This window comes from Sorex fumeus, unplaced genomic scaffold (assembly GCF_029834395.1).
Source record: "Sorex fumeus unplaced genomic scaffold, SorFum_2.1 ptg000063l, whole genome shotgun sequence".
Lineage (NCBI taxonomy): Eukaryota > Metazoa > Chordata > Mammalia > Eulipotyphla > Soricidae > Sorex > Sorex fumeus.
Genome location: NW_026606120.1, coordinates 72,271,373 through 72,288,403, shown reverse-complemented (window position 1 = coordinate 72,288,403; position 17,031 = coordinate 72,271,373). Strand labels below are relative to the sequence as shown.

Genomic DNA, 17,031 nt, shown 5'->3' with positions numbered 1-17,031 from the left:
GGGTTGGGCCACACCTGGTGGTGCTCAGGGCTTACCCCTGGCTCTGTGCTCAGGGATCACTCCTGGCAGTGATCAGGGGACCATATTGGGTGCTGGGGATACAACCTGGATCAGCCGTGTGAAGTGCCCTACCCGCTGTACTAGCTCCCTGGCCCCTGTTTCATTCTTTTTCAAATGAATGGTCGCAGGCCAAAATTCGGGACAATTTTTATTGGCGCTTGGAATGTCACAGCCATTCACCGTCATTAGAGGCAGACTGCAAGAATGAGCAGCAATGGTGGGGGGCGCGCAGCAGCACGGCACCCGGCTACATTGGGGACCCCGCTCGCCCGCGAGCAGCACATACAGCACACACAGCGCGCGCGCACACACACACACACGCATGCATGCACACACACATGCTCTCTCACACACACATGTGACAGCTCACACACACACATGTGACAGCTCACACACACACACACACACACACAACAGCTCACACATTGGGGTGGGGGTGTGGAGCCAGGTGCCCTATCTGCTCCGCCAGCTCCCCACCTCTTGGAGAGGTTTCATCAGTTCTGGGGGATCCACTGAGCTGGGTCTGAAGGAAACCACTTGGGGACCAAGGAAGGTGCTAGAAGCTGCAGGCGTTTTTGCAGTTTGGGGACTGAGCCAAGGGAGCCCCATGAGGCCAGGACAGGAGCAAAGGGGGGGAGAGAAACCCTTCTCCTCTCCTTCACGCATCCAACCACACAGCTGAGGCTGGGCCCTGGGCATGGGAAGCCTGGGGAGCATCAAGGAGTCCCCTGTGTCCTAGGAAGGCACTGAAATGGGGAACAGATCCTGGAGAGCCTGACGTCTCCCCCAGGTGACCAGGGGGAGAGAGAGGGGGAAGACAGAGCAAGAAGGGTCTTACATGCCGGTGGTCTGGGACAACGAGACTAGAAGAGCAGGAATTCTGTTTCCCACCCCGGACACGGGGTGGGCGATGTGCTGGGGTGTGCAGCCCCCCTGGCCAGCAGAGGGGAGCAGGCAGAGCCAGAGGTGCCCCTCGGTCCTCCAGGAGCCTGGTCTCACTCATGTGTCTGTGGGCGCGGAGGCAGGAGGCAGGAAGCCGGGTCTCCTGCCCCAAGGCCGGGGCTACCACAACACAGCCCCATCCAGGTTCCCGTAGCCAGGTTCAGCCCGCAGCCGCCAGTATGTGTTGTTGGTCACCCACCACTCCTTCCCACTGCTGTCCGTCTGCCGCCTGCAAGAAGAGGCCAGGGAGGGGGACAGGTGAACAGCCGCAGTGAGGACCAGGTGCCTGGAACTGGGCCACGGGCTCAAAGGGCGTGTGCTCAGGTGTTGCACGTTGGGAACCAGCTTCTACTCTCTCCCCCACTCCCAAGCCACCTCGTTCCCCGAGCATCACCGAAAGCCAGCTGAGCACTGAGCTTGGAGTAGCTTCCGGGTAGGTCATAAATCAAAATAAAAACCAAACCAAACAATGCAGATCAGGCATGTGAGGAACCTGGCGAGAGAGTGCTGGGGCTTAGGGTGCCTGCCTGCAGGAGGAAGGTCACGAGTTTAAATCCCCAGTTGCCTATGTGCACCGAGCATGGTCCCGCCACTCTGCAATCTACAAACCCTGGGGACATACCCAGGTGTGTGCGCACATCACATAAAGGGGCATAGCTCCTGGCAAGCACAGCAACTACGGAAGATGCACAAGCATCACAGCCAAGACATGAGCCCTGGTGAACAGGAACGGGCACCACCATGACACGGGGTGAGTGAAGTCAGAAAAATGATAAAAGTGGGAGCCTGGGGCCTGGGGGCACTAACTCTGGCCTGCGGTCTGGAGGTGCTAACTCTGGTCTGAGTACCTGGAGGTGCTAACTCTGGTCTGAGTACCTGGAGGTGCTAACTCTGGTCTAGGGTCTGGAGGTGCTAACTCCAGTTTGGGGCCTGGGGACATCGAATCTTAGAGGTAAGGATCTAGGACAGAGGGGCTGCACCATTCCTGCCCTCAGTCCTGCTTATCACCCCATTCCCTGGCTTCCAGGGGCACCAACCACCTGGGGGTATCCTATCACAGCCTTGCCACCATCACCACGAGTGAGAGCATGTGGGCGAGCCCTGCCACCAAAGGAGCATGGCCTCAGCAAGCCCAGGGGCCACGGGTGCGAGCACTGCACCCCCACGTGCGACCACTGGTCAGCACCGCGGTTAAACGTGTGATCCCACAGCCAGCGTGGGTGTCACCCCCGGTCATCATGACAATATCATCTGCAAAGCAAAGGCAGGGCAGGGTGGAGGGGAGTGAAAACAGAAAGATCAGGCACCCAAGGGGCCAGAGTGATAGCCCAGCAGGTTAAGGGACTCGTCGGCACATGGCCAACATGGGTTTGATCGCCAGTACCCCGTGGAGTTCCCTAAGCCCCACTGGGAGCGAGCCCTGAGCACAGAGCCCGGAAGAAGCCCTGAGCTTCCGGGTGTGACCCAGAACCCAGAGACAAAGACAAGACCAGGCTCCTGAGAAACAGCCGCAGGGCGGGGGGCAGGAGCACCTGAAGAAGCGCGCCTGGTGGGCGATGTTGTTCTCCTCCATCACTCGGCGCCGGTCTCGCTGCAGCTGCTCGATGCGTCTCTTCTGGGCCTCAGCAGCCTGTATGTTCCCCTCTTCCAGGTACCTGAGCACCCAGACTCATCAGCCAAGTCGCCTCCCCTCTCTCCCCCAAGGAGTCCCTCGGCCCAAGGCCTTGATCCCTTGGCCAGCTCTGCCTGCAGACAGGCAGCTCAAGGCCAGGGGCTGGAGCAACAGGACAGCCAGTAGGGTCGACCCAGGTTCGGTCCCCGGTAACCCATATGGCCCCCCTGAGCACAGAGCCAGGAGTAAGCCCAGAGCCTCGCGTTAGGTTGGGCCCCAAAACAAGCAGAAAGAAAAAGGACACAGAGGGCCGGAGTGATAGCACAGCGGGTAGCATGTTTGCCTTGCAGGTAACCAACCTGGGTCCAATCCCCAGCATCCCATAGGGCTCCCCAAGCACCACCAGGGGTCATTCCTGAGTACAGAGCCAGGAGTGACCCCTGTGCATAGCTGGATGTGACCCAAAAAGCAAAATAAAAAAAAGGACATAGTGCCATTACTTGGAAAGGCGAGGCAGGGGGTTAGGGGGGTGGGGCGGGGGCCCTGGCAGTGCAGAGAGGGACACCTGGCACTCACCTCTGGTCTGGACGGAGCCGCGTGTCCGTGGATGGCAGCGACCGTTTCAACTCTGACGTCAGCTCGTTCAGTTCCAAGGCGAATTGAGTGAAGCCAAAGTTTCGCTCGTGGTCTGGGGGCATCGAGTCTGGAGTGGGGAAGGCCAGGCGCTGGGGCAGAGGGACTGTGCCAGAGCTGCCCTCACTCCCACCCAGCCCTGCCGGTAATCCTGCTTACTGGGCTTCCAGATGCACTGACCACCGGGCGGGGGACCCCGGTACAGCCCCTCATGCCACTTTCCGAAGAGTCGGTGGAGAACACGGCCGCTCCGGCTGAACACGGCGCCCTGCACCTCGTGGACGTTGGAGCTCCAGTACTTGGCCTTAGGAGGGTGCGGGACAGGGGCCTTAGGAAGGTGCCCCCTCCACGGGGCAGCGGGGGGCGGGGTGGGAGCCCACCTTGCAGAAGGTGATCTTGCAGTGGCAGGAGCTGTCCTGCGTGTTCCGGATCAGCACCTCCCCGTAGTGTTCGATCCAGCGCTGGCCGCTCAGGATGTTGTGGATGCAAGACGTGACCTTGTTCCACTCAAAGTGATCCCCAAACCTGAGAGACACAGCACAGGGGCAGCAGAAGGCCCCAAAACAGCTGCACCCCCGCCTCAGCCTAGCCAGGGAGCCCGGAGGGCAGGAAGCCCTGATTCCTGCAGCTGAGAAGGGTGTTGCACAGAGAAAGCTGAGCAGCATCGGGGCCAGGGCCCCAGACTCAGTGCCCAGCACCACCGGGTCCTGGTGGCATCACGCACACCCCGCCTCTGCACAGCGCAACTGGAGAGAAAGGCTTCAGCTAACACCTCTCCATTCATTCTAAAGCCTCTAGAGCTGAAGGCCTGTGACTAAGAACACAGCAGGCCTGACCCTGCCCTGCCCTGCTCTGCCCTGCCCTTGGGTGCCAGGTATAGGCAGCCAAGGCCAGCTCTATCCCCCTAGCCCCTTCTCACTCAAGAAGGCACCACTTCTGTCTGCTGCTTGCAGAACGATCAACTAAGCAGAACCAAACTCTCAGCTAGTACCCCCCAAATCCAGGATATCCCCAACACAGGCATCCAGTTAGCTCCTGGCAACAGAGCCTCTTCCCTGTAAAACCAGCTAAAAGACTGTTTAATTTGTCCTAAAATCAATTTAGGGCATGTGCGCGTGTGTACCTGCACCTGTGTGTGTGCCTATGTGTTTGCTTATGCATGTGTATGTCTGTGCATGTATGCCTATGTGCCTGTACATACACATATGAACGTGCTCCTTGCTTGTGTTTATGCATGTGTGTGCCTGTGCATGTGTGCGCCTATATCTGCACCTGTGCATGTACGTGTTTGTGTGTGTGTGTGTGTGTGCGTGTACACACCTATATGTGTGTTGTGCTGCATTTCCTGCTGTGAGTCACAGTCAAAAGTGCGAAAGCCATCGCGTCAGATGACCTCGATAAGCCCTCTGGCTCCCCGCCTCCTCACTGTTCTCAGCAGCTGCTGTAAATGTAGGTGTGAACTCCCCAGGCGCGCCAGGCCAGTCTTCTCTGCCCTGCCCCTGCCAGCCTGGTGCCCGCCCACCTGCTGGGCCTGGCTGCTGAGCACTTGGGGACACTCACCTGGGCAGGCGGACGTTGACAGTCCCCACCGGCACAATCTCCAGGGATTTTCCCCAGAACTTGTTTTTCCACTTCATGTCTGCAGTTGGGTTGGGATGAGGGGGGATGGCAGGGATCAGGCCAGAGGGGGTGCCAGCCCCTCCCCTGCCCTCCACCCTATCCCCGCGCCCCTCACCTTGCCAGAAGATGAAGTTCTCAGACTCCGCGTGGCATGCCGAGATAGGGGGGTGGTGGGAGACCTTGGTGAGCAAAGAAAGGATACCGTGAGCTGTCCCCTCTGACCCAGGGGCCCCAGAGGCTCTGACTCTCTCCCCGGTTCCCCTGGAAACCAGAAGCCCAATCCAGGAGTCTTTTCCCCCTCATCCCTGGCCGCCTCCACAGACCACCAGAAGCCCTGGGTCTCCCTTTCCACTGCCCCGCTCTTTGGCCCTCCCAATCAAGCCTGCAAAGCCTCTGAGAGCTAGCCCTCTCCCGGGCCCCTCACACGCACCAGCCTCCCCCTCAACACTGAGCAGCCCCCTCCACCCTCCGCCCCACGCCCCACCAGGGCCTGGCTGTGAGGCTTGGAGGGGCTGCACATGGGGCCATCAAAATCCGGCTCCTCAGCCTGCCTCGGTCCCCTGCCTGACCCCCAAAGAGACACCAAGCTTTGTCGTGGCCAGTCACTCCCATTCTGCCTTCATTTCCCGTCCTACCAGTGGGGACAGCTCCCTCACTTCCCACCATCCAGTACCCTTGCCAACTCCTACCGTCACCCAACATGGCCCCTCCCCCACTGTGCCCCCACTCCCTGCTCCTCAGCCTCCCCCTCCCCCCCCCCCAGACACGGCACACACTGGAAATCTGCTAGTTCCACGGCATCTTTCCAGCTCTCACTACACCCCCTGGGGGCCTGCACCCAAGGCTGCCCACCATTCCTAATCTGGGAGGACACCAAGGAGCAACAGTAACTCCTCCCGCTGCCCACATGCCCCCCCCTCCCGAGCTGGACTTTCTGCCAGGTTCTTCCCTGGTTCCTGCCAACCCTTCCCGCAGACCTGCAGCCTTTCCCTCTAGGTTTATCCTGGGACAGTAAGTCTCTTCTGCTCCTTCCATTCCAGAGGAAGTCCTTCCTTCTTGAGGTGCCCCCGCACACACACTGGAGGGCCGGGGGGCCTCAGAGAGCCGGCTGGCCAGGATTCATTAGCCACCATGCCCGCCGAACACTGCACGCACCTCCAAACACCGCTAGATCTATGCCTCTGATTCTTTTGCTGTTAGTTGAGGTGCCACAGACCGAACCCAGAGCTTCACACATACAAGGCAAGTTGCTCGATGCTGAGCCACAATCCAGGCCCCAAACATTCAAAACACTCAAACATTCAAACCAAGTGCCTTGGTGCTAGGGAGATGGCTCGGGGCTCGGGTCCTGAGTTCCCCCACCCTAGAACTGCAGCTCTGGTTGTTCCTGACACGGCTGCGTCTGAGCTGCATCACAGTCTAGGCCTGAGGTCTGAATCATTGATCTTCCCTCCCCCCAAGAAAAGCCTCAAGCCTTTAGCACACCCCCCCCCCATGGCTGCCATCCTCTCTCCCTCCTTCTCCTCCTTTGCTCGTGGTAAAACTCTTTTGGAAACAACCTGCATCTCTCTCTGTTATTTTACACTCACTTCACCCCCACCTTTCTCTGGAGCTTGTGCTCACTCAGGAAACCAAGGACACCCCCTGGCCCATGGCCATCCCCTCCCAGGAGCAGCCTGGGACTCCACCCAACATCTAAGTGGTGACCCCCATCTGTCAGCCACACCCAGCTCCCTGCAAAGCCTGGAAGCCTAGCACACAGGGCCAAGGTGTCTTCCTGACTCAGCCACCTGGCCCAGATGCTGCCTCTCTTGCTAACTAGACCACATACCGCTGAATCCCCCAAACCAGAGGCCGCCCCAGACATCTCCTTCTCATCGACCACCTCAGAGAAACTTTCTGTCCTCCGCAAGCAAGGTCAGGGACAACACATAAATAGCTCCTGAATCCACCCTCCCCCGTAACCGTCTGCCAGAGACTAAGAGCCAGGCATGTGCCTTCGAGATGATGGGAATGGCCACCTAATGGCCTCCTCTGACCCTTCGCACACCACTGCCCAGAGTCCTTGATGAAGTGAATTCTACATTTGTCACTCCACTGCTGGAACCTTCTAAAAGCTCCAATGTCCTTCGGGTTTACATACACAACAAAAACACACTCCAGGTGGGGAAATAGCTCAGAGAGCTATTTGCAGGAGCCAGCTAGATCCCCAGCACCACAGGGTTCTCCAAAAGACTGAACAGGAAGTAGTAACCCATGCTTAGGTCTGGAACCTCAAAACAAAATACATCCCCCCCCAAAAAAATAACACCCAAACTCCTTGCAGGGCTCCTCAGGGTCTGGCCCTGCCTTGTCTTCCAGCCTGTCTCTGTTCCAAAAGATCTTCCATTGGCTCCTTGAGCTGGCCTGAAACATCTCTTCCTCCTACCCGGGGTTGGAACTCATGCTAAGACGTCCCCGTGAGCCCTGCTCTAGGACCTATCCTGCAACTTCCTGGTTCTGGCCTGGGGTTTCCGGTCCCCTGGCGCACAGCCGGACCCCCAAATGTTCCCCCGAGCAAGGTCCCGGGCCCCCAAACGTTCCCCCGAGCAGGGTCCCAGCCCCCCACACCCACCTGCTCACTGATGAAGCGGAAGCCCCGGTCGGGCCGCTCGCACTCGTAAGTCTCCCCCAGGACTGGGTTGAAGGGTTTACAGCCGGCGCGGTGGTAGGTGGAGGAGTAGGCGGAGACGGCGAAGGCGGCCACGTACACCTGCAGGGGCGCAGGGGAGGCACAGGGGAGCGGGGCTGGCACCGCCCCGCCCCGAGCAGCCGGCAGCACGGGGCTCCAGGGAGGGGCCCTACCATGCGCTCGCAGGGGTCGGCCAGCCGGCTGGCCTGGTCCAGGAGGCTGCTGTACTCCAGCTCCTCGCACAGCCGCTGCAGCGTGTTGAGCGGCTCATTGAGCTGCACGGGCATGGACACCTTGGACAGGTCCTTGCCGATGTTGTTCCGCAGGATGTTCCACAGACTCACGTCGGCCCCGGGGCCGCTGGCGGCAGGCAGGCAACGGCGACGGGGAGGCCCAGGAGCTCTGCCTGCAACACACACACACACACACACACCCCAGGGCCCCGGGGCCGCTGGAATCCTCCTTCCTGGACGCAGCACCCCTGGACCCTGCAAGATGCCTGTTGCGCCTGCACACAGATGGGACAGGGCGACTGACAACCTGATTCTGGAAGAGCTCTGGGTTGGGGATGGGGGTAGCTGAGCCTGGGGCTCTGGACCACTCAGGGGGACAGGTTCCTCACTGCCACCAGCCCTGTACTCCAGAAGACCTTCCCAAGCCCCCCGCTGCCTGTTTCTTTTCATCAACCCATGTCAGAATGCAGATGATTCTACCCGTTTTAGAGGTGCGGGAACAGGTTCCAAGAAGTAAAATGACCAGTATAAACCACACCGTAAAAAGGTGGTGAGAAAAGGGGCCAGAGTAACATGCAGGGGGTCAGGCACTAGCCGTGTTAAGCAGTGGACCCCAGTTCAACCCGCTGGCACTTATCTGGTCCCCTGAGTGCCAGCAGGGGTCATTCTTAAGCAGAGTCAGGAATAGCCCCTGAGCACGGCTGGGTGCAGCCCAAATCCCAGCTCCCAAACAAGAGTGGTGAAATAGGACCTTCTGCCCTTACAGAAAGTTCATTCCCCAGCTCTCAGTCTAACCCAAACCTGGAAACTTCCAGCGCTCAGAGCTTAGCTTCATCTCCTGGGGTTGCCTCTGGGATCAGCACCCAGAGCCCTCAGTGGCAGTTGTCCCAAAGGACAGTCTCCTGGAGGGCCCTGGTTCCCTGGATTGAGCCTGTGGCTCTCCCATGCCCACCGCCCTGTCCCCAACCCCCAGCACCTTTCTGCCATGGCTCCACCCCCCTGAGCTCCAGCAGTTCCTCTGACAGGCTGGTGGTGACCTCGCTGGCACATGACTCCTCCTCCTCCTCGGTGCCCTGGGCCGAGACAGAGGACAGGCAGGCAGTGCACAGGGAACGGACTCTGCGGGTCTGAGCCCTGGGATGCTGTCCTGGGGTGCTAGCTGGTGGGGGGTGTCTGGCCATCCTCCAAGGGGAAAAGGATGGCTTCCCCCACTTCAAGGAGAAAGCCAGGGAGGGACGCGAGGAAAGGGAATGGGGTCTGAGGTCCAGAGTCAGGGGTAGGGGTCAAAGGAGCACAGGCTAAAATGAGGTCCCAGGGCAATGGCTGGCGTGCAGCGTAAGTGGAGAGTCCAGTGCGAACAGAGCATCCAGGAGGAAGGGCCCAGCAGAGATTTCTGAGCAGGGTTGCGTGAAACCAGCAGGTGACAGGCCTTGGGAGCCATCTCCCAGGAATAGGGAACCCCACCCTCTCCCATTCTTTCCCCCCACCCTTACCTCGTTCTCGGAAGAGCTGGCCGATAGGAGCACCTCACAGGCATCAAAGAACTCTGTGTGTGAGTCAGCGAGGGACAGGACGCTGCTCTGGGACAGCTGCGGGGTCAGCTCGCGCCCCTTCATGTACAGAGCTTCCTGCTATGGGAGCAAGAGAAGCCAAGTCGGGGGTCAGGCAGGGCTCCCCAGGACCTGACCGCGGCCCAGAGGGAAGCTGGAACTGGATTTGTGGTGGGTGCGTGAATCCTGCTGAGCAGGAAGAGAGGGTGCACAGGAGGGGGAAGGGGCCCGGGCATCCCCCTGGGAGCACCAACTCTGTACCCCACCCCAACCCTGGCCCTCGATGCAAGGAAGTCCCCACTCTGCAGACAAAGGCACAGCACCAGCAGGTGATGGTGCCTGATGCAAATCTGCAGGGGGCACTGCTCAGGGTTACTCCTGGCTCTGTACTCAGGAATGACTCCTAGCAGGGTTGGGGGACACCAGGGGAGGCCGGGGATCAAAGCCCAGTTGACTGCAGGCAAGGCAAGTGCCCTACCCCGCTGTGCTATCACTCCAGCCCTTCTTTGAGTCTTTTGTTGTTCGGGAACCACATCGTCTTACTCCTGGCTCTGTGCTCAGGAATCTGTCCTGGCAGTGCTCAGGGGATCGGGCCAGGGTCGACTGCGTGCAGAGCAAGAGCCCTCCCCACTGTACCATCTGCTGTACCATCGCTCCAGCCCAGGCTCTTTTGAGCCTTGGCTACCCTGTGGGAGTCTGCTTTGCTGCCCAGGCTGGGCTGTGGGCTCAAGGGAGACCACAGAGGTCTCATGCATGAGGCCTGGGTCCTGGCAGTACCTGCCCTTCGGGTGGCCACCATTAGAGCCTAGCCTGAGTTGTCCCGGGACTCCAGGACCCCGACACGAACACCGCTGCCTGTGGCCCTGGCGGCCCCTGACACTAGGAGGTGGTTCCGATGTCCCAACCAGGCCCAGCTGTGCTGGGAGCGGCCCTAATCGAAGAGTCCAGCAGGGAGCTGGAAAGAGAGCATAGAGGGTAGGGCGTTTGCCTTAAATACAACCAACCCGGGTTCGATTCCCAGCATCCCATATGGTCCCCTGAGCACCACTAGGAGTAATTCCTGAGTGCATGAGCCAGGAGTAATCCCTGTGCATCACTGGGTATGGCTCAAAAAGAAAGAAAAAAAAAAAAAGAAAAGAAAAAAAAGAGAGCTCAGCAGGGCCAGGGAGATGCAAGCAAAAGGCCTGAACACCACACAGTCCCCCCAGGCAGTGCCGCGAATAACCCCCGAGTACCGAGCCTGAAGTCATTCCTGTAAGCATGACCCTCCCCACCCCCCCACGCCCAAATAATAAATGACTCTCTGCTGAGTGGCCAGGGACACTGAGTGCTGAGCGAGCAGGCTACGGGCAGACCTGCTGACCCCCACCCCCACTCTCCTACCGGGAGGGGTGGCCCAGGGGAAGCCCAGTACCCCGCAGGCCCAGGCCCACCTCCTCGGGGTTCAGGGAGCTGAAGGAGTCCGCAGTGGTGTCGGAGGAGATGGACAGAGAGTGGAGGCGCCTCGAGGCGGTGGAGGCCTCAGAGACCTGTGCAGGGGAGAGGGGAGACCAGGGTCAACTCTGTAGATCAGTCTCGCCCCCCCCAACCCCCCACACCCTGGAGTCCTCTCCTTCCACTGGCCCCCAGGGCCCCCAAGCCTCACCCCCAGCCTCGGCAGCTCAGAGCCCTGGTGCAGGTCTCGGAGGCGGTCCCGCTCGGTGGTGAGGGCGGCCAGGACACTGCTGAGGGAGGTGTGTACTGGGGGTGGGGGCAGGCCGTGAGCCCCCTTTCTCCGCTACCCACCTGTCCCCCTCACCCCTCCAGCAACCACTCACCCTTCTGGGCCAGGGCCCAGAAACTGCGCTGCAGGTGGGCATAGTCGGGGGGCGGCAGCCCTCGGGGACCCGAGGTGTCCCGGGACTCCAGGTAGCGAGACAGGTTGGGGACAGAGCCGTGGAGACGTCCGACCTGTGGGGGGATGGGAGGGGATGAGGGGGAGAGCCTCCTCGAAGGTTCCCGCCCAGCAGCGGCAACGTGGGGGTCCACACCCCACCTCACCCGTCCGATGGTGTCGTCCTTGGCAAAGTTCTGGGTACACCACATGCGGCTCGTCCGCTTCCCCTTCTTGGGCCTCTCGGCAGTCACCGAGGCCTGGAGGACCCAGGTGGGGGACTGTCAGCTCAGAATCGGGAAACGGGGAGAGGCAGCTGGCCACAGAGGAGGGGCAGAGACGCCGGCGGGTGTGTGGGTACAGAAAGGAGTGGCTCCAAGGGGGCAGAGAGAATTACGAGACAGCGTGGACAAGGGCAGGAGGCAGCTGTCCAGGAACTCCACAGGAGGCTCGGGGGACTGAGGGCGATGGGGGGAGGGGGGGGCTTGAGGGGAGAGAAGCACAGACCAACCTGGTGCGTGGGGATGACGGGGGCGGAGGGGATGCGATGCAGAGACTCCAGACTCTGGAGGAGCCGGTGCAGCTCCTGGAGCTTGCCCTGGCACTCAGAGAGCTCTGTGGGGAGAAGAACCAGGGCATCCCTCTCCCAGCGCTGGCCTGGAACCCAAGTCCTGCCCTCCAAGGGTCGCCTGTAACCGTCAGGGAAATAGGGCCCCTTTCCTCCGCCCCCCTACAGGAACCCCCAGCAACTCCCACTCCTGGCTCTGGCCTTCTAGGAAGACCAGAACCCCAGGCCCCTGGGATCTCCTACAGACTAGGGGCCCTCGCTCGCTTGCTTGCTCTCCACTTGGCTTGCACTTCCTACTTGTGGGACAAGAGTCCAGCCCCACCCCACCCCCAACTCTTGAGTATCCCCCTTCCCTGGAGCTTCTGGGAATGGCCCCAAGAAGGGACATACACCAGCCTCCTTTCTGTGCATCCCAGCCTGGTATAAGGAAGGGCTCAGGCGCATGAACCCCATCATCTTCTGAAAGATTGAGGCCCCCTAAGGAGGAGATGAAGGTCACAAACCCCCTTGACCGCTACCACCACTCAGACAACTGTGGCCGGAGAGAAAGTACAGCGGGGATGGCAATTGCCTTACACACAGCCAACCCGGGTTCGATCCTCGGCATCTCATAGGGGCCCCAGAGCACCACCAGGGGTGATTCCTGAGTGCAGAACCAAGGCTCAGCCCTGAGCATTGCCCTGTGTGGCCCCAAAACAAAAAACAAAAACCACCCAGACAATCATGGGTACCCCACATCCTGCAGAGGTGCTGCTCACCATGGGAACAGCGGTCTAGCCCGTCGCTGTCCCTCAGCCAGGAGGACACCTTCTCCCGTGGCCCCAGCCCAGGGATGGCTGCAGTACCCGCTGCTGTCTGGGCACCAGGAGCCTGCGCGGGAATCAAGGGAGGAAAGGGTAGCACCTGAGTCCCAGGATTCCCACCCTCCACCACCACTCCTGCCCTGTCTTACCTTCCGGTGGGCAGTGCTGGGCAGCGAGCCTCGTGACACATCCAGGCGCTGGGCCAGGCGGTGGGCACGCAGCTGGGCCACCCAGCTCTGGAACATTTCCTGGGATTTGATCTGCAGTGGGAGGATGAAAGGCAAAACTGCTTTCCAGGCCAGCCAGGGGGTAGTAGTGCCCAGCGTGTGCAGTGGCCTTTTGTGGGGGGCAGGCACAGCCCCCCAGAGTTGGGTCTTGGTTTTGGCCTGTTTGTGCCCCAGCAATGCTCTGCCCTCGGCTCTCCTTTGTTATTTACTTATTTGTTTATTTTTTGGTTTGGGGGCCACACCCAGCAGTGCTCAGGGGTTACTTCTGGCTCTGCACTCAGGAATTAGTCATGGCGGTGCTCAGGACACCATCTGGGATGCCGGGGATGGAGCCTAGGTCAAGTGCAAGCAAGACAAATGCCCTTCCCGCTGTCTTGTCTCTCTGGTCCAGCTTCTATTCCATCCCTTCTTTTCAAATACAGGTCTACCATGCTCCAGAGACCCCAGCCCTGCTGCCCTCTCTCGCCGGCTGCCAGGGTAGGGCGCCGAGCTGCCCCCTGGCTCTGGACTGTCACCTTGAGGTGGTAGATGTTGTCTTCAGTGTCCAGGTCAATGCGCTGGGCCTTTCTGTTGACGGACATGACGGATAATCGGACATCAATGGAGCCATGGAGCTTCCCCTTGGTGATCTGGGGGCAGAGGGGGAAGGACAGTTGCTGTGAGGCTCAGAGGCCACCACTGCCCCAAAGCTGTCCTGGTTCGGGGTCTGGGGCAGAGTCCACCAGAAGGTCACACGACAGCGTCCACCTGTGCGCAGAGCATCCTGCTATGTCCACTCACATTCCAAGCTTGAGAGAGCCACGAGCCAGGAAGGCTCTGCCCCCCTCAGGGATCCCCAAAGCTGGGGAGGGAACACCAGGCACCTTGCCCCCCCCCACACACAAAATGTCAGGGAGGATGGCAAGGCCCCACCTTTCCAACACTCACTCCTCACTTGGGGGGGGCCTCACCTCCCACTCAGGTGGTCCCACTCTCCCCATCTTCGAGGGAACCGAGACACCCCCGCAAGATGCCACAGCCAGCCAAGGGCAGGTCTGGGCTACCTGAACCCCCTACCCCCCAGCGCCCGCACCAGCCCCAACTCACATCTTGCCGGGTGGTTGCGTAGTGCAGGATTCCATCCTCCAGAACAAAGTATCTCTGTGATGGTCCCAGGAGGCCAAGAGAAAGGCGGGCAGGGAGAAATACCACACACGTGGCCTTTTCTTTTCTGCACCCGCACCTCCCCCGCACCCATCCGGCCCAACCCCTGGCCCTGCGCCTACCTTGTGCCAGCCCTTCAGAGGCCACTTCCTCTTCTTGAGCAGGTGACCTTCCTGCCGGTCCGGCATGATCCCCTCAGGCCCCTGCCTGCCCCGAGGCTCCGCTACCTCCTCCCACAGCTCTGAGGCCTGTAGTGGAGGGTAGAGATGGAGGAGCCATTGGGGAGGCCACCGCTGAACCTCCCCCTTTGGGAGACCTCCCCCCACCCCCCACCAGCCAACAACAGCCAGCTCATGCCCCCTCAAACCTGCTGGGTGCTGCTGGACTTCGCAGACTGGGTCCTCTCGGCCAGCGAGGGGGGGTCCCGCTCCTGGAAGTCCATGGAGAAGGCACAGCCCCTCCCTAAGGCAGTCTTGGGTGGGCGTCACCTGGTCTGAGGGGGCCCTGGGAGGAAAGAGAGCCTGAGCACAGCACAGCCATCACTCTCCTCCCTCTCACACCTCCAGGGCTCAGCTTCCGCTCACCTGCCCCCCCACACACACCCTGGGTGTGTCCCACTGTGTCCCCAGGCAAAGGAAACCGCCAAAATTATGCCCCACCCCACCTTGGACACACACTCCGGGGCTCCAGGAAACCCTGGGTGCTTTCTCAGAAGGCTGTCCTGCGGGGAACCAGGGAGTGGGGCGTGAGTGATCCCCCAAAGGACTGAGGAATTCAGAGCCTGGACCCAGAAGATGGCAGCCCGGCTCCCCTTCCTCTGGAACCCCTGCACCCCCACTCTAGGGCTTTGCCCGACCGTGGCTCTGCCTTCTGCAGTGCTCCCCCCCCATGCCTTCACCCAACTGGCCTCTTAGATAGAGGCCCAAGACGGCCGCTGTCTCCCCTTAACTCCTCCCATCAAACACCCCCCTAAAAGTCCCACTTTGGACCCTCAGCTCCTCCCACTGAGAGCCTCACCGCCCCCTTTCCTACCCTCCCAGTCTGTGGGGCAGGGTAGCACCCACCAGAGCCGGGCACTGGGCAGAAGCGCCAGATGCACACATGTCCCGCCGCGGTGCGCACGGGCAGCCGGCAGCAGCCCGGGCCCTGCCGGCTCCGCCGGGAGATCAATAATGCATGAGGCAGCGGGGGAGGGGACCAGAGGGGCGAGGTTGGCCCGAGGCTGGGAAACCGCTCGGCCCTTCAGCGCGCTGGCAGGTATCTGAGGGGCAGAGCCCAGGTGGGGTCAGGGGCGTGAGGGGCAGCAGTGGCCCGGCCATTGGGATAGGGGGTCCCCTGCTGCAGGAGGCTGATCCCGGGGAGACGGCGGGGGGGAGAACTCCTCCATTTGGCCATTGAAAGTTCCCAAAGTCTTAGGGAGCTGTGGTGCCCTCGGCCCGGCCCCCTGGGGCCCGGACCCCTCACTGCCACCGGGTGGGGGGGCTCCCAGTGGGAAGGTGCGGGGTGAAGGTGAGCCAGGTGGGCACCCCCTCGGCATCTCCATTCCTGATCCCGGTCCCCAGAGGGGCAGAGCTGCCAGCTTCAGGTGGGAGGGAGCTCTCTCGGGGCATGTCAGCTGATGCCAGCCGGCCCCCTTACCCCAGGGTCCATGGACGCCCCGTGCTCCTTGGCCCGTGCGCCGCGCTGCCTCTGAGTCACAGTCTCCGGGTCGCCCGCTCCCTCGTCGCGGGGCTGAGCAGCGGCAGCAGCTGCTGCAGGAACCAGGAAGGAAGGCGACGTCGGAGCCTCCCCTCCAGCCGGATCTCCCTGCCTCCCCCTCCCCGGCCCCTCCTCCCGCCAGCGCCGGCCGCTCAGCTCTGCCCCCCTGCTCCCCGGAGGACTCAGGGCTGAGTGGACTCCCCAGCGCCGTGGCTTGGGAGTGGGGACACGGGGACACAGTCCCCGCCGGGCAGAGTTCCAGCGAGATCACTGAGAACCCGGGAGCAGAGGGCCTCGGGCCAGCACTGGTAAAGGATTTACTCCAGCAGCCTGGCCTTGACCTTAGTTGTTAGCACACGAGGCCATTTTCTCATTTTACTTCTGAAAATAGATTGCACAATTTGCAGCCAGCAAAGGTATCGGGTTAGAGGAAGAAACAGATGCCCCATGGGGACCACAGTAGACCAGCCAAGAGCACGGTCCAGGGAAGTCAAGGCTCCAGAGGGCCGGCCAGAGACCCCCACATCAAAGCTATTAGGGGTGATCCTCCCCCAGGGCAGCCAGGGTTTGACAGCGCCCGGGGAAGAAGGGCAGATCAGCCACACAGGAGCAGGGCAGGAGCCAGCGGGAGGCGGGACCTGTTCTGCAGCCCCTTGTCCCCTTCCCTAGGCTGAGCACTTTGACCCCAGGGTCCGAACCGGTTGCGTGATTCTAGTGAAAAATCAGCTCTTTCAAAAATCTATAACGCACTCTGATGTGAAAAAGTCTGACAGCTCTCAGAGAAGTCGCTTTCTGGGAAGAGTCTAGCTGTGGGGCCTGAGGCTGCCAGTGGGCGGGTGCAGTGCAGGTTTCTTCCGCTCTAGAAAGGTCGCTGCCCCCACACACCCACCTGGGCCTTAGCTCACCCTGCCCATGCTCTCTGCTCCCTTCAGAGCCCCACACTGCTCCTACACCCCAGGAGGAGGGCGGGGAGCAACTGGCACAATCGGAAGTCGGCAGGATGTTGGGCAATGCTGGCCAGACCAGCCCTGGCATCCAGGAGCCTCAAGGGCCTCTTAAGTCAAGTCACTGTCCATTGATTGGGCATCTCTGGGTGTTGGGTACGAGCTGGGCACTGTGGACAGCTGGTCCTGGATAGGCTGCTGCAGACGGTAACTGCCAGAGTGGGAAATGCCCAGGGCGAAGGAAGCTGTGGCATGGCTCCAGGCCCCCGAGGAAACAGATCACACACGAGCGCGCGCACACACACACACACACACACATAACCCTATACACACACACACACCTACACACACATACCCCTACACATACTATACACACCGCCATACACACCCAATACACACTATATACCCCACACTATACACCCGCCCCTACACACACACCCAAACCCCTACACAC

At 60.8% G+C, this 17,031-nt stretch overlaps 1 protein-coding gene across 2 annotated transcripts; it reads right to left on the bottom strand.

Moving 5' to 3' along the window:
- Positions 1 to 201: 201 nt before the first annotated feature.
- Positions 202 to 15,736, bottom strand: OSBPL7 (oxysterol binding protein like 7). Of its 2 annotated transcripts, XM_056126812.1 has the most exons (23): positions 15,574 to 15,736; positions 14,303 to 14,439; positions 14,058 to 14,183; positions 13,879 to 13,932; positions 13,308 to 13,421; positions 12,715 to 12,825; positions 12,521 to 12,632; positions 11,706 to 11,809; positions 11,362 to 11,454; positions 11,139 to 11,271; positions 10,967 to 11,061; positions 10,755 to 10,850; positions 9,265 to 9,402; positions 8,748 to 8,844; positions 7,712 to 7,944; positions 7,482 to 7,619; positions 4,983 to 5,046; positions 4,808 to 4,886; positions 3,628 to 3,772; positions 3,407 to 3,551; positions 3,191 to 3,317; positions 2,535 to 2,657; positions 202 to 1,231 (listed from the first exon to the last, which is right to left on the bottom strand). In XM_056126812.1, exons 2-23 carry the CDS (start codon positions 14,375 to 14,377, stop codon positions 1,123 to 1,125), a joined length of 2,511 nt encoding a protein of 836 aa, XP_055982787.1. In that variant the 5' UTR covers positions 14,378 to 14,439; positions 15,574 to 15,736; the 3' UTR covers positions 202 to 1,122. The 2 variants fall into 2 exon arrangements, with proteins under 2 accessions (XP_055982787.1, XP_055982788.1); XM_056126813.1 differs by lacking the exons at positions 14,303 to 14,439; positions 15,574 to 15,736 and having other exon boundaries at positions 13,308 to 13,359; positions 14,058 to 14,177.
- Positions 15,737 to 17,031: the final 1,295 nt, after the last annotated feature.